The sequence below is a fragment of the Mastigoproctus giganteus genome, chromosome 8 (genome assembly GCF_048544385.1).
Source record: "Mastigoproctus giganteus isolate SK-2022 chromosome 8, ASM4854438v1, whole genome shotgun sequence".
Classification (NCBI taxonomy): Eukaryota; Metazoa; Arthropoda; class Arachnida; order Uropygi; family Thelyphonidae; genus Mastigoproctus; species Mastigoproctus giganteus.
Window position 1 is genome coordinate 68455124 of NC_143582.1, and position 13323 is coordinate 68468446.

Sequence of the window (13323 nt, forward strand, 5' to 3'; positions counted from 1 at the left end):
GCGACGAGAACATGTGTGTGCGGTCGTTCTTATTTAAAAATATAATAAAGATACCTATATTATTCCTTTTGCATTTGCTCAATGTGTGACATTGTAATTGAAATTAAAGTTTGTAATTACAAAAATACTTTATAAGTGATATTTCCCCAATCAAGCAGGTACTCTGAATAGCACAGTTGGTATAATCACCGTTTTCCCCACATCGGCTGGAAAAGACCAGAGTTCAAATCCCGTCAATGACGCGAGGAATTTTTTATTGGTCTTTGTCACAACGTGGTGGAGTCGGTCGGTCTCAAGGCGGGGAGTAGAATTTTTGGTCCAGCAAATCGACCACAGAACATACGCAATTTACTGACACATTATATACGACGCAAGCTGCTGATGCGCCTAAAAGCCCTACAACTTGCTTTGAATTATTTAGTGCTACTTTAATTCGGAATAGCTAGGACGCAATGCAAAGTGATAGGAATAGCTTAAAGGAATAATTTTTGCCCCAAACGAAAAAATATACGAAATGGAAACAATCACACAATAACCAGCTGTGTTTTCAGTTATTTGTTTTAAATTTACTAAACCGCTTACCCACTTGCGTCACTAAGTAATTTGCTTATCCATGAAACCCTGTGTTCCTTATTCAACCGAAAATGTGAGAAAACATCATTAGTAAGTTCGTCAATTAAAGAACTACCAGTGATGGATGAAATAACCAATTAACTCTAATGAAACATCAATTCTATCTCATTTCTCACATTCTCCATCAATGCTTAAATTTGAACCCAAATTTGAATACTCCCATCTCCGAACTCATTCTGCTTTGAAATGAGCTTGCCTAGAAATTGGAGGTGCTGTCTTGAGCCTTTAACACTTCGTGCAAACATCATATTTATAGCACAGAAAACGAAGTCTTCCTATTACAAGTGTAATAGGAACACTTAGTCAGGAGAAACCTATTACAGGAGTAATAGGAAGAAGCTAATTTCTTCAAAGCCCTTGACTATTGAAAAGAAAGTAATTAGATTAATCAATAACCCTGTGCTCGAAAAACTCGTTCCGTTCCCTAACACACAGGTGTTCATTTCTTGTTGCATGTCTTTCACTACAGATACTCCCACGGGCATTATTCTTTCAACTCATCTACCAGTTGATTCTATCGTTTTATTCCTAAAAACAGCTAGGGCATAAGAAGAAAACCACAGGCAAGTATCTACTGTATTTGCTGTTAAAGCTGAACATGACTATTATTAACCTCCGTTCTCTTGAACGACCTTCATTACACATTTGCTTAAAATTGACAACCTACACAAATATAACGAACGTATAATTTTTAATTGCATGATATTGGAATACTACAGAACAACGTTTCCCAAACTGGGGTCCGTATACTAGTTCTAGAGGGTCCGTTTCGCGGACCCTCTGGAACTGATCAAATTGTTCGTTCTATGTATAGCAAACTGATGACAAAAAGTTATTATATATTTATGTAAAAATAAGAAAAGTTGAGTTGTTTTAAACATAACTTTGAATTTCCTTTTCAGAAAACCCAGTGTCATATATATATATATATACACTGGGTTTTCTGAAACCCAGATCCGTAGATCTCAGTAGTTTGGGAACCACTGCTATAGAAGATATTGTATAAGAACTTTGTGTTTGGGATTCTTATTAAAAAGACGTAAGTTACTGTTATGGATTTATTTTTAAGGTTGAGCAATACAGAACAGGGTGGTCCAGATACATGCACGCTGTCCGTGAGACCACCGACCGACAAGCTCGAAAGTTATAAAATTAAGGAAAAAAAAAAAAAAAAACCAAATGCAGTAAAAAAAAAATACATAAATAAAACCGGTTTGGCTAGAATATATTTAAACTTTGGAGTTCCTTTTAAACTACCAACTAATCGCACTCTGATCCCCAGTAGTCACAATTTCAAAAATGCGTTCAAGCTTTGAAACTTGTTTCTGGCAGTGTCTCTACTAAAAAACAGTGCTATATAGTGGAGTCACAGCGCCCCGGAACAAGCGTTAATAACTTCCTTTATTTTCCAGCGGAAAAGTGATGCCTAAAGATAATTTGAGTCTCCAGTACAGCTGCGCCCACCGTTCCTCACTCAAAAATCATTATGTCCAATGGAATAACTACATTGGATATCTTTCAAAAATGATAAACGATCATCGGTAAATGAGTATTTATCATATTTGAAAGATATCCATACTTGAAGTCAGTTCACTTGAGCTTCACTGATCAATAATCATTTCCAACATTTTGATCACGGGAGATAAGTCCTTGTTTTAAACTAAGGAAAAAAAAAAAGGACCATCTTTATTCGACATTGGGACTCCCCCAATTACATCGCAATCTTCGACAGCTATCGGGTTGAATTAGGTGGTGGACCCAGAATGAACGCATGTGCTGCTTAATGATTATATTATAAGCAACTCGAGGGCGGATATAACCTTCATGTTTTGGAAGGGGGGTGGTTGGAATGAAGAAATAACAGCATGGGAAAACAAGGGAGATCTAGACTTTGCGGAAATAGCATACGAAAATTGTTTGACGCACAAATAAAGCAAAGGTATAACATGCCAAGAACATGCTTTTGGAATAATCTTGGAGGGAGCTGGGTTAATTATCCCAATTACCTTTTCTCTCGATCAGCCTTGAGCAAACTTATGAATCTCAGCAACATTGCTGATAAGCTATTCTGATTTACCGTAGAAAGTTATCTGAATGACGTAGTCGAAATAAACTACAGCGGGACGCTTCTATAACGATCCCACTTTTAGTGATGAAACAGTTTATTTGGTCTATGTATACAATTAATACTATGTCGTTTAGTATTATTTTAACTATGTTCCCCCAGAATTAGTGATCAAAATAATCCAACAGTGCTTAGAAAGACTAATGATAATCACATTAAGTTAATTTCTATAAAAATTACTCATTTTCCTGTTTGTTCAATTAACATACCAATGAAAACGAAAAATGTAAAGGCTTTCTCGAAATCTTCATAAAGTAAAAAAAACGACAATTTAAAATGCAGTAGTCTGATCCTTTACTTTGAAATTGGATCATTAACATCCTCTAATGACAGGCAGGGGCGAATTTACCAATAGACAAAGTGAGCAAGTTGTTAAGGGCGATCGTCCCAGTACGCCGACAGACCATATTTTCAACTCATTTATTGCAACAAAAGTTTTGAAGTTTCGCTTCCACGTTCCAAAAGATGTGGACCAAAAATTCGCTCCTAATGATGGGTATGAGTTATTCCTTAAAAAAAAAAAAAAAAAAAAAAAAACTCTCAGAAGCTCTTCACGCCATATACAGCTGGCATAAAGCTATTAAAAAGCTGTTAATCTTTCGCAGTAACACGAAATGACTAAATAAAATACCTGTACTATGCTTTCAGAAATTCTGCGAGTAATAAGAAAGAAATTTACTTTGAAAACTAAACCAGATGATATACGAGTACAGTAGGCTCTCGATTTAACGAAAAAAAAAAAAAAAAAAAAAAAAAAATTCTGTCCTAAAGGAAAAATTTAACTTATATCTGATAGCGTCGCACATCAGACAGATGTGCTGAAAATTCCTTCTAATGAAATAAAGACTGTTAGATACTGCTAGATAATACACCTGCTCACCCTAATGCTGAGAGGTTAGTTAGCAGGGATGGGAGAATTAAATGTGTTTTTCTGCCTCCTAACACTATTTCACTGATACAGCCGTTGGGATCAGGGTGTAATTGTTGGTTGTATAAGAAAGTTTTTGGAAGAGGTGATGGTTGTTTTGGAAGAAACAGAAGATACAAGAGACAGCAGGACACTGCAAAATTTACATGCATACAACGTCAGATCTGCTATCTTCAACTTAGCAGCTGCGTGGAAAGATATGAAGATTACTACCTTGGCCAATGCTTGGAAAAAAAAAGTTGTACGACGTAGAATCTAGAATGGACTTTGAGGGAGTTGAGGCGTCTAATTTTCGGGACACTCTTCTGAGGGCCAGCAACAAAAATGCAACTGAGAGCGATGTGGAACAATGGCTCGAAAATGATGAAAGTGATCCGGGCTATCATCTGAGGGAGAGATTGCGGAAAATGTTCTTCATGGAGAACAAGAGGACGACGATGATAACAAAGACGAAAAATCAGTTGTACCTCATCCTAAATTGTCTGTTATAAGACAACATATGGATGAGCATATGGAACATTTGGGAATTTCGATCTACAGTAATAAGGAAACAACACCAAGATGTAACTGAAGCTTGATGATTTCTTCAAGATCACTTCATCAACTGGAACTGTTTCACCAGAACCCTCTACCAGCAAGGAATTATCACCTCACCCTCCCCATATGACAGTTGTTTCTGACTCTGAAAATTCTTTCAATTAAGTTAATATTATATCTTTTTATAACGTTTTTTGTGTTTTTTATTCAATGGAGTTTAAGAATTATAAAGTATTTTTTCCCTCTAAAATGGATTTAAATGAAAAAACTAGTGTTCACACTGAAAACAACTTTGTGTGAGCTTTAAGGGGAAAAAAATAACAAAAGCAGTGGAACACTCCATTAGTTACATTGTATAGTTTTTGACATGTTTAATTAAAATAAAGTTTGGTTTCTGTCGTAAATTTATTTTTAACAGATGATTTTAGTGGCGTGTATAAATTACTCAATACATTATAATATTTTATTCATAACTTATACATAATATTTTATTCATACGCATACATTATAACAACATTTTAATACAACCTGTACATTGTAAGTTCGTTATTAATATGTTTTTGAAATACATTCGATTTAACGGACTTTCGAGAATATCGGACACCCCTTCCTCCAATTAGTCCATTAAATCGAGGGCCGACTGTATATGGATGATTCAAATGCAAATCCATACATTAAATGAAAATATTAAATTTAAAGCTCTGCTTCGTTATTGCCTAAATCTAGTTACGTCATGCTAAAATAAGGTAACCTTGATTGTCTTAAACATAATTCTCGAGATGTACGATATCTGAAACTCGCAGTTTCCATTTGGATGAAACTACGATGCACCTGCCAAGGTTCACACTCGTGGCAGTTGCATCAGGCGTACAGTATTAAGTTGTATGCAAGAAAAGGAAGGAGTGGGGGGGAAACAGGTTCGAACACGTTCCATTAATTACAGTAATAGCCGAGAGCAAGTTCAGTGAACTAGTTAAGAGACCAATTTTCGACAAATCTACTCAGATTGTGACTAACGAGATGCATTTCCGCTGCGCGCGAACACGCACGTACTTAAATTCGACTTCCGCTTGATTCTACGTGTATTAAAATGCCTTCTTTTTCATTTCTATTTCTTAATGGAATAGGTCAGATACAAAGAATGCTAAAAGAGTTGAACTCAACTGCAGGGAATAAGTATCCTATTCCCTACAGTTAAATTCAGTTGAATAATGATAACTTATCCCCCTTCCCTTCCCTTCCCCAAGAAATGCTAACGCAAACAATATTTCTCTTGGGCAATCTCCTGAAATTTAATTAACATTCCTATAAGTTCTTAGTAAATCTCAAACCATCACTTTTCTCTACGTTCATTTGTGTAATATGATTGGATGCATGATCGACGTCCCCTCGGGACACGCGTGCCAACATCATGTGCTTGGTAATACCTGTAGCAACATAGAATAGATACTACTGTTGAAAGTTATTAGAAATCAACTCAATAATAGTTGTTCAAGAAAAAAAGTGGCGTTTAAATTACTTACCTAATTGCCATTTTGCTGTCCCCAGAATGAGAAAGTATAGCAAATAGTTGTACATAGCCTGACAGCAAACTTATACCTATCCCAGCACTTTGATTCACTTTGCCAAGACAGGTAACTAGTGCGCCGGCATAGAGAATAAGTAAGTGAAGTATAAAAAGTCCACTTGATGGAGCCGAAGCTCACAGTCGACCATATAAAAACTGATTCATCGGTAACAACCCCTGACTGAAGAAGTACCCATCGCACAAGACTTCATTTAAAATGTCTTCTCGGGAAACTCGACTGCTAGCAGCAGACGAACGACTGAGGTCTCGCGCGCTACTGCAACAGGTTCCATGACGTCACCATACCATGATACAGAGTGCACGCGCAATGCAATTAGAATGGAGGCGAAAAAGGCGGTCACGTTGTAAGATGTTTTGGCTCGGCGGGGACAGCAAGGTAGATGACCTTGGGCGGCTGTAGTAGGGAGGGAGGGGGCTCTGCTCCTTCTTGACACGGCACGAGACCAATAGAAAGAAGAAAAAAGAAACTGTAACAGTTCCTGATTTATGCTTAGGTGTTTCTAGTTTGTTCAAAGATGAGTTGACAAATATGGTTAAGGAACAGACTACTCCACCAGTTTCCGCTGTGTGGTATCGAGATATCTCTAATAGACAGGAATTTTTCCATGGCTCTTTGATGTTGGAAAACTGGACACACCTGCTCTTAAACGTTTTCTAGAAATGGAAATTGGGGATTATAACATAAGAAGGATGCGTGAATTTGAGGCTGTTAAAAGATATGCTATATGCTGATGGAATGTGATTTAATGTATGGCTAACGTTGGGGTTAATTAAACTGATTATTCTTGAGGCTACATCGCCCAGCTCTCTATAACAATACATCGAGTATACAGTATTTATAATTGGTAGAAGGGCCGAGTTAACTTGAATCCTTGAAAGACTGCATACAGGCGCACCCATGAGGGGAGGGAATCCTCCAAGGACATTTTGTTGGACTAAACGCCAATATAATATAATACTTACGTTTGTTAATATGATGATGTTACTAGGACAATCCTGTGACTACTCATGTGTTCACGCTTGTGAAAGCTACCAATGTGGAATGTACAAGCCCGTAATGCTCACCACAAGCAAAATTTCTGAGTGCACCACCACCACTTAGGGAAAATGGGCGACGAACTGCACACTGAGGCTTAGTTATGTTTGGGGAGAGGGAAATTTTCTTCTTTGAGAGTCATTTATCAGGAATGCTATAGTTGTTATGCTGAATCCAGACCTGCCCAAAGAAAGGGTTATTGGAAGTGGCATTAACAAATCGTTTGGAGAGAAGTCAAAAGTGTCATCTAATATGTATATACATGTATTTATATGCAGGGCCAGCTCTAGCACGAACAGTACCCCTTGCGAGAAATTTCCGATTGCGCAAGTACCCCTAAATGGTACCTAAATTGCAAATCGTAAACTACGTACAAGTTAGTGCAAATGCATCATATCAACACACAGCTACACTCTGAATTAGCATTTTTTTTTGCAAAGGCGGCATCGTTTTAAGTTATATCTCATATTGTGAATACCTTCACAACGAGTTGCCATGTCTTAAATGGGAAACTATAAATTGTAGGCCTGTAGCAAGAATTCCGAACGGCCTCCACATGATCATAACTAATCGGACATGAGACCCCCTTACTACTTGGTACCCCACTGCGGCAGAACTGGCGATATGATTGTTTCTCCACTGCCAAATTGTGTATTCACTCTCTGCTCATAGGGGAAAGCTCTTTTTAATTGCCCTTTACGCCAGTCTAATTCCTGAGGAGGGACTATTTGTTCGATGAAGATTCTTTGGGTCTGAAAGTGACCAAAAAAGGCTGGTGTTGCGAAAAAAAAAAAAAAAAAACAAAGTGAGCTTTGAATATTACTTCCGGTAAAAATGAAAACGCCTGCCCAGAATATGGCTTGCTGCACAATGGGATAAAAAGCTAGCTAAAGTTCATGTATTTGAGACCAATGTAGAAAGTATTGAAGTAAGATAACATTTAGGCTTAACGTAGCCCAGTGGTCAGAAGCGAGAGTGCATAGCACGCGTTCCTTGAGTGAACCGGGGTTCGAGCCCGTGATTACTAAATACGATAAATATTTGTATTGACGATTTATTGTAAACTCTACTGACTTGGTTGTCGTGCCGGAGTATAAACAGAAAATTATTATTATTAAATAATACATGTATGGCAGGTGTGATGTCAAATGCTAAAAAATGGCGGAGGGGAATCTAGTTTCTGAATGTACTTATTTATATATCAATTAAAACGCTGAATCAAAGATGTTTACATAAGGAAAACATTCTAATTGTGAATATGGTTATTATATTTTCAATTCTTGAAACAAAGATACACGGCGGAATTCTGGAAAACATAATGCGAAAGAGACAAGGAAGTGGCGTCACGAAATGTGCGCAGTATCATATGCGCGTCACACCTAACTTATATGATGTTAATAAATAAATAAATGTTCAGTTTATACCATGGAACAGCTAGCTACATAGACCCATACGAATTTACACATTGAAAATACAAATGAACTATAATTAGTGTCGCGTAGGATGGAATCAGTCAACTTAAACGTTGTACCACTGGCCTACATCAAGCCTACGAGTATAGGCTTAACTATATTATGTGTAAGACTGATTTACTAATTAAGAAATATAAGTTGTCTAATAAACGTAAATTAATAAAGAAAGGTGCAACTGAAAAGAGTATTAAAAAAAATTACGGACATTCGTTCATCTGCTTTATTGCAGTAAAAATTTAATAGAGCATTCAAAATAACGAATTATTTATTTATTGTTATTTTAAATAAACTGAACCATCCAATTATGAAAGAGAACTTAACTAGACTTAAATTTCTATTGAAGTGATCCCCCTCCCTTCCAACTCCTGCTCCTCCTCCCTAAATATTTCCCCTAAATATATTATGTTGAAATAGGCGGATACGCGAAAACAGTTACAGTATAGAAATATATGTATTTTGAGGAAGTGCAAAAAAGTATTATCTGTACTCTAATATAACTTTTTCTACTTTCAATTTCTATAATGCAGATTATAATTTCCGTTTATGGCAACACTGATCTTTTTAAAAACAAAAAAAAAAAAAAAAATCATTTTTACACTCCAGCATGACCACTAGGTCAGAGGAGCTTACAATTAATCAGTCATTTCGAAAATGAATACAATTGTTAATCGCATTTTGCTGTCACACGAGCTTGAAACACAGTCCACTCAAACGCTTGTTCATTACAACAGTTTTGCACAAATCACCTGGCTACGTGTTGCTAGTGAATGCTGTAAACTAAGGCGTTACATGGCATGTTATGCTGATTTGATCGCCTGGAAGAGTCATGATTTCAGAGTTTTGGGACAGTGAAGGACTGATTCTCCCGGAATAGTCAGGGTTCCGAATGGTTCGGAGATGAATCCGAACGCCGTTCCGATTCATCATATACATTCCATTCCTATGTGTTTTCTACCACTCTAAGTGGTAGAAAACGAAAAAGACCTGGGTGTAATTGTGCAGTCAGATATGAAATTTTCTGAGCAGTGCAGAGAGGCTGCCACAGCAGGTCATGGGGAATTGTCAATGATATACAGGAATTTTGCTAGTAGGGAAAAGGAGCTGATTATCCCTTTGTATAAGGCAATGGTTCCGGCCACGTCTTGGGTACTGCGCGTACAGGTCTGGAGGTCTCATTTTAGGAAGGATCTTGAGTTCCTTGAGCGAATACTGAGAAGGGCAACAAGATTGGTGAGGGGAACGAAAGGTGGTCTTAACAGGAAAGGCTTAAGTTCTGCAACTTGCAGCGTCTGGAGACTAGGCACCTGCGAGTTGATCTGATTAAGGTGTATAAGGCCTTGAATAGGTTGAGCAAGCTCAATTATTTTCGGATTCTTATTCTTGCTCAGATTACGAACCTGAGGGGGCATAAAGGAGGAACTGGACAAAGGTTTAGAGCGAATGAATGTGTGAAATGTTTTTTTTTTGCCGATGCTACCTAAGTTTGCTTTCTTGCATCAGATGCCTCTACTACTATTACTACATCGGCAATGTCATGTACGTACTCGATTATTAAAAATAAGATATTTTCGAAACGAATATTCCATTTCGTAAAATTCTCCATTTCGACTCCTCCCTGGAGTTCAAAAAGGGTGGAAAGACAACGTTGATGCGTCCAGCCAGCGACATGAAGGGTGCAGAAAGCTATCAAAACGAATACAACCTGATCTTTTGTCTTCTTTAGTACGGCGTAGCCGAGTCGTTAACCGCAGTACAGAAAGAGATGTGCTCGTGTTTGAAATGATCACAGTTCGAACCGACATGACCGCTAAATACGGAATGTTCTTGTGCTCCGTTCACAACAAATTTTTTACGTATTTAGCAGATATGGTTCTTTTGAAGAGAAATACTACTCAAAAATACAATACATTGTATTAGTTCTAAAATACAAATATGTATATGCTTTATTATAAATTTTTATCACCCTTGGCAGTTTAACAAAAACCTTGTATATAAATCTTATATACAATGCGCAAAGTTTTATGTAACAGTGAATTCGCTAAAACACATATTTTATTGTAAAACACAGAAAGTATAAAAATTGTTTCATAAAAATATTTGAACAGATAATTTCTTTCTTAACCATTTATGTATTTTACACTTGAAATTACTTGATTTAGGAACTTTCTGTCATTTCAATGAATTTAATGTTTTATTAACTCAAGTTGTCAAAATTCTTAGTTGTAACCTAACCATTTATATAAGAATATATACTGTATTTAATAGACTCGTGGGTTGGAATCACGGTCAACTCAAATGCGTGTACTATTTGCACTTTTACCTAACAACTCGACTACGTAAATCAGTTCACTGGCTCCTGTGCTAAAAACCATGATAATAAAATCGCTCTTTTGTGACGCATCTTTATTTGCTAAGGTTAACTTAAACGTCTCCGTCAGAATTAATAAAAATATGGAATTTTTTGCAATTCTGACGAAAACTGCAAAAAAAAATCACAAGAACACTGGATAACTTACCAAATGACATATATGGTACCCCTAGGATAGGAGCAAAGTCTTATCCAGTTACTTTAATCGGGACCGCAAAGGGATTTGTAAATTTGTTTATCAAAAGTAAATGCAATGAAGTGAATCATTAACAATTTTCCAGCTGTTTCATCGACTAGAATGGATTTTGGACCTCAAACTGCTATAACGAAAAGGCGCACCCTTGAACGTAGGAACCTATGTTACTTAGCAAAAATAATTTGTCTTGGTACCAGGAGAGATTAAGATAAAATGCAAGGAAAGTGACAACGTATGGAAGGTGAAGAAAGGGGCGATCGGTGTGAAGCATGACAAAACAGGAAACAACTCGAGATAAATTCATACCCGACAAAACACTGCTTTACATATCATTAAGCTGATCATTATATTATTTTTTTTGAAAATCTTCGTCATTTTTGAACTGCTTAGTTTCACCTAAAAATTGGGCTCTTAGATTCGCGAAGACCAAAGCCACGAAGCGTCTGACATTATCTCTTTAAATCGACGCTGGTAGTAGCATAGCGGTTATCGCTCGCTGTTCTTCCAAACCGTGTGGGAAATGTTTGGGTTTGAATCCTCTCAACACGGAAGAAATGTTTATGGCCTTTTTCACACCGTGAAAATTCAGATTCAGACTAATTCAGATTAAAGTTCTTCCTCGATTTCCTTCATTATCATTATTATTATTATTATTATTGCTCTTATATTATTTCTCCCTGATTGGGAGATTCCACTCAGTGACGGGTACTTCTACCAAGTACACAGGGTGGTTGTAATGTCTGGTGTTACTGTTGGTCGAGGAAATCCCTGACTATCCTACAGGTGTTAGAATAGTCAGAGATTATTATTATTATTATTATTATTAGCATATGGTGCAAGGAAGACTAAGGCTTATGCTGCACCAGCCAAAAAAGTATTTCTCAATTACCCTGAGAGAGAGAGAGAGAGAGAGAACAAGAGTCAGAATTAGAAGGGTATCACCAAGAAAGAGAAGAATGATGATATCCAGCTCAGGAGCCTGGGTGTACTCACCAGATGTGAGTCCATGGGTTTAAGGTTACATTTAGAACAAATATAGATGGCAATTCTCTACGGCTCACTTTTTAGACTTCATAAACCATTATAACTTAAATTCCTTCAATGGGTTTTTCAGTTTTTTTTTTTTTTTTGCTCAACTTAAGAACCCACAGTTTTTTTCTTTCGTATAACTGCTTTATTATAGCTACTCGATATCGATGTATCTCTCTCATTAAAACTATTTAACTATATTATATTATGCCACTACTAATTTTTGAGTTACATCACTTTCTTTAGTTTTTCTCTTTTATAATATTAAATCATAAAAAAATGTATGAAATAGGTTTCAAGCTGATAGGATGTTCTCGGCCGTTCATGTAAATTAGCTGCACCAGCTACAATCACTTGCTTTGTATGTTTGTAAGTTTTAAATGTTATTTTAGAATGTATTATTTAAATTCTAGGTTTCAATTATACCACACACTGTAATCGGTCTGTGTCGTGTATTGTGTAGAAAATAATAAATAAATAACTTAGCACCAAGTAAAAATTCCCAGAAAAAGATCAATCCCTCACTGAGCATTCGAATCTAGACACTTCTATTCAGCTGACGAAGTGTTACCCACTAAATCACAATGGCCTTTTTTCAGCCCAAGAAGTTTGATGAGAATTCTCCAAAAATACCTGTCAAGTTCAAGAACAAGACTGTAAAGACCTACACATCTGTCTCTGGTGCAAGTTTGAAAAGGATACAAGAGAAACCGAATAACTTGCACCAGAGGCGCAAGTTATTCGGTTCCTCTTGTACCCTTTCCAGAAGTCTGTTCAGGTCCATATTCTCATACTATTTGTGAATTATGACCGTGTTTGTCCGTTTCCTAGTGAGATATCAGAATAGCAATTTCCTAAGTGAATTCTGGGTTAACCGCTAGAAGCTATTAGTTTAACAATGCATATTTTTAAATCATTATTTCACTTAGAGCGGAAAAACGTTTCAGAATCAAATTCTACATTCTTCAAAAAAAGCAGACTGATAAAGAAGGTGGACCACCCGGGATTTTATTTTTGTCCCATCTCCACTATCTGAAGGTAGATTGGATTTTCTTTTCCGTTGGCCTAAAATGATTTATCTCTTCGGACATCAATAACGGAAATCGAATGCTAATTTTAGTTACTTTTATTGTATGTAGCTTTCATTTTTCCTTAACCTACAATTTAAATTGAAAAAAAATTTTAAAAAAAATTAACAGCAATATAAATGCTAAATAAAGAAATGAAAAATAGGTCGTATATAGTGACTTATCTATTGAATCTGTCGTTCTTTGTGACAATGCAATGAATTCGTTACTTTTTACGTTTCGAACAGTGTATGTTCGATCTCTTCAACGAGACCTTAGGACAGTGGCGTTCAACCCACGGCCCGAGAATAATTTTTATACGGCCCGCGCGGAAAGTGAACTAA

General features: G+C 36.6%; 1 protein-coding gene across 2 annotated transcripts in view; it reads right to left on the minus strand.

The window, feature by feature from the left end:
- LOC150081598 (tyrosine kinase receptor Cad96Ca-like) overlaps positions 1-6068 on the minus strand; it is a 222436-nt gene extending 216368 nt beyond the window's left edge. The window contains exon 1 of one of the 2 annotated variants that reach the window (XM_090379461.1): positions 5747-6068. In XM_090379461.1, coding sequence (XP_090235587.1) covers positions 5747-5801 — 55 coding nt within the window. In that variant the 5' untranslated portion in view covers positions 5802-6068. The remainder of the gene's footprint in view (positions 1-5746) is intronic. The other variant, XM_090379460.1, reaches the window with a different exon arrangement.
- Between the last annotated feature and the right edge of the window lie 7255 nt (positions 6069-13323).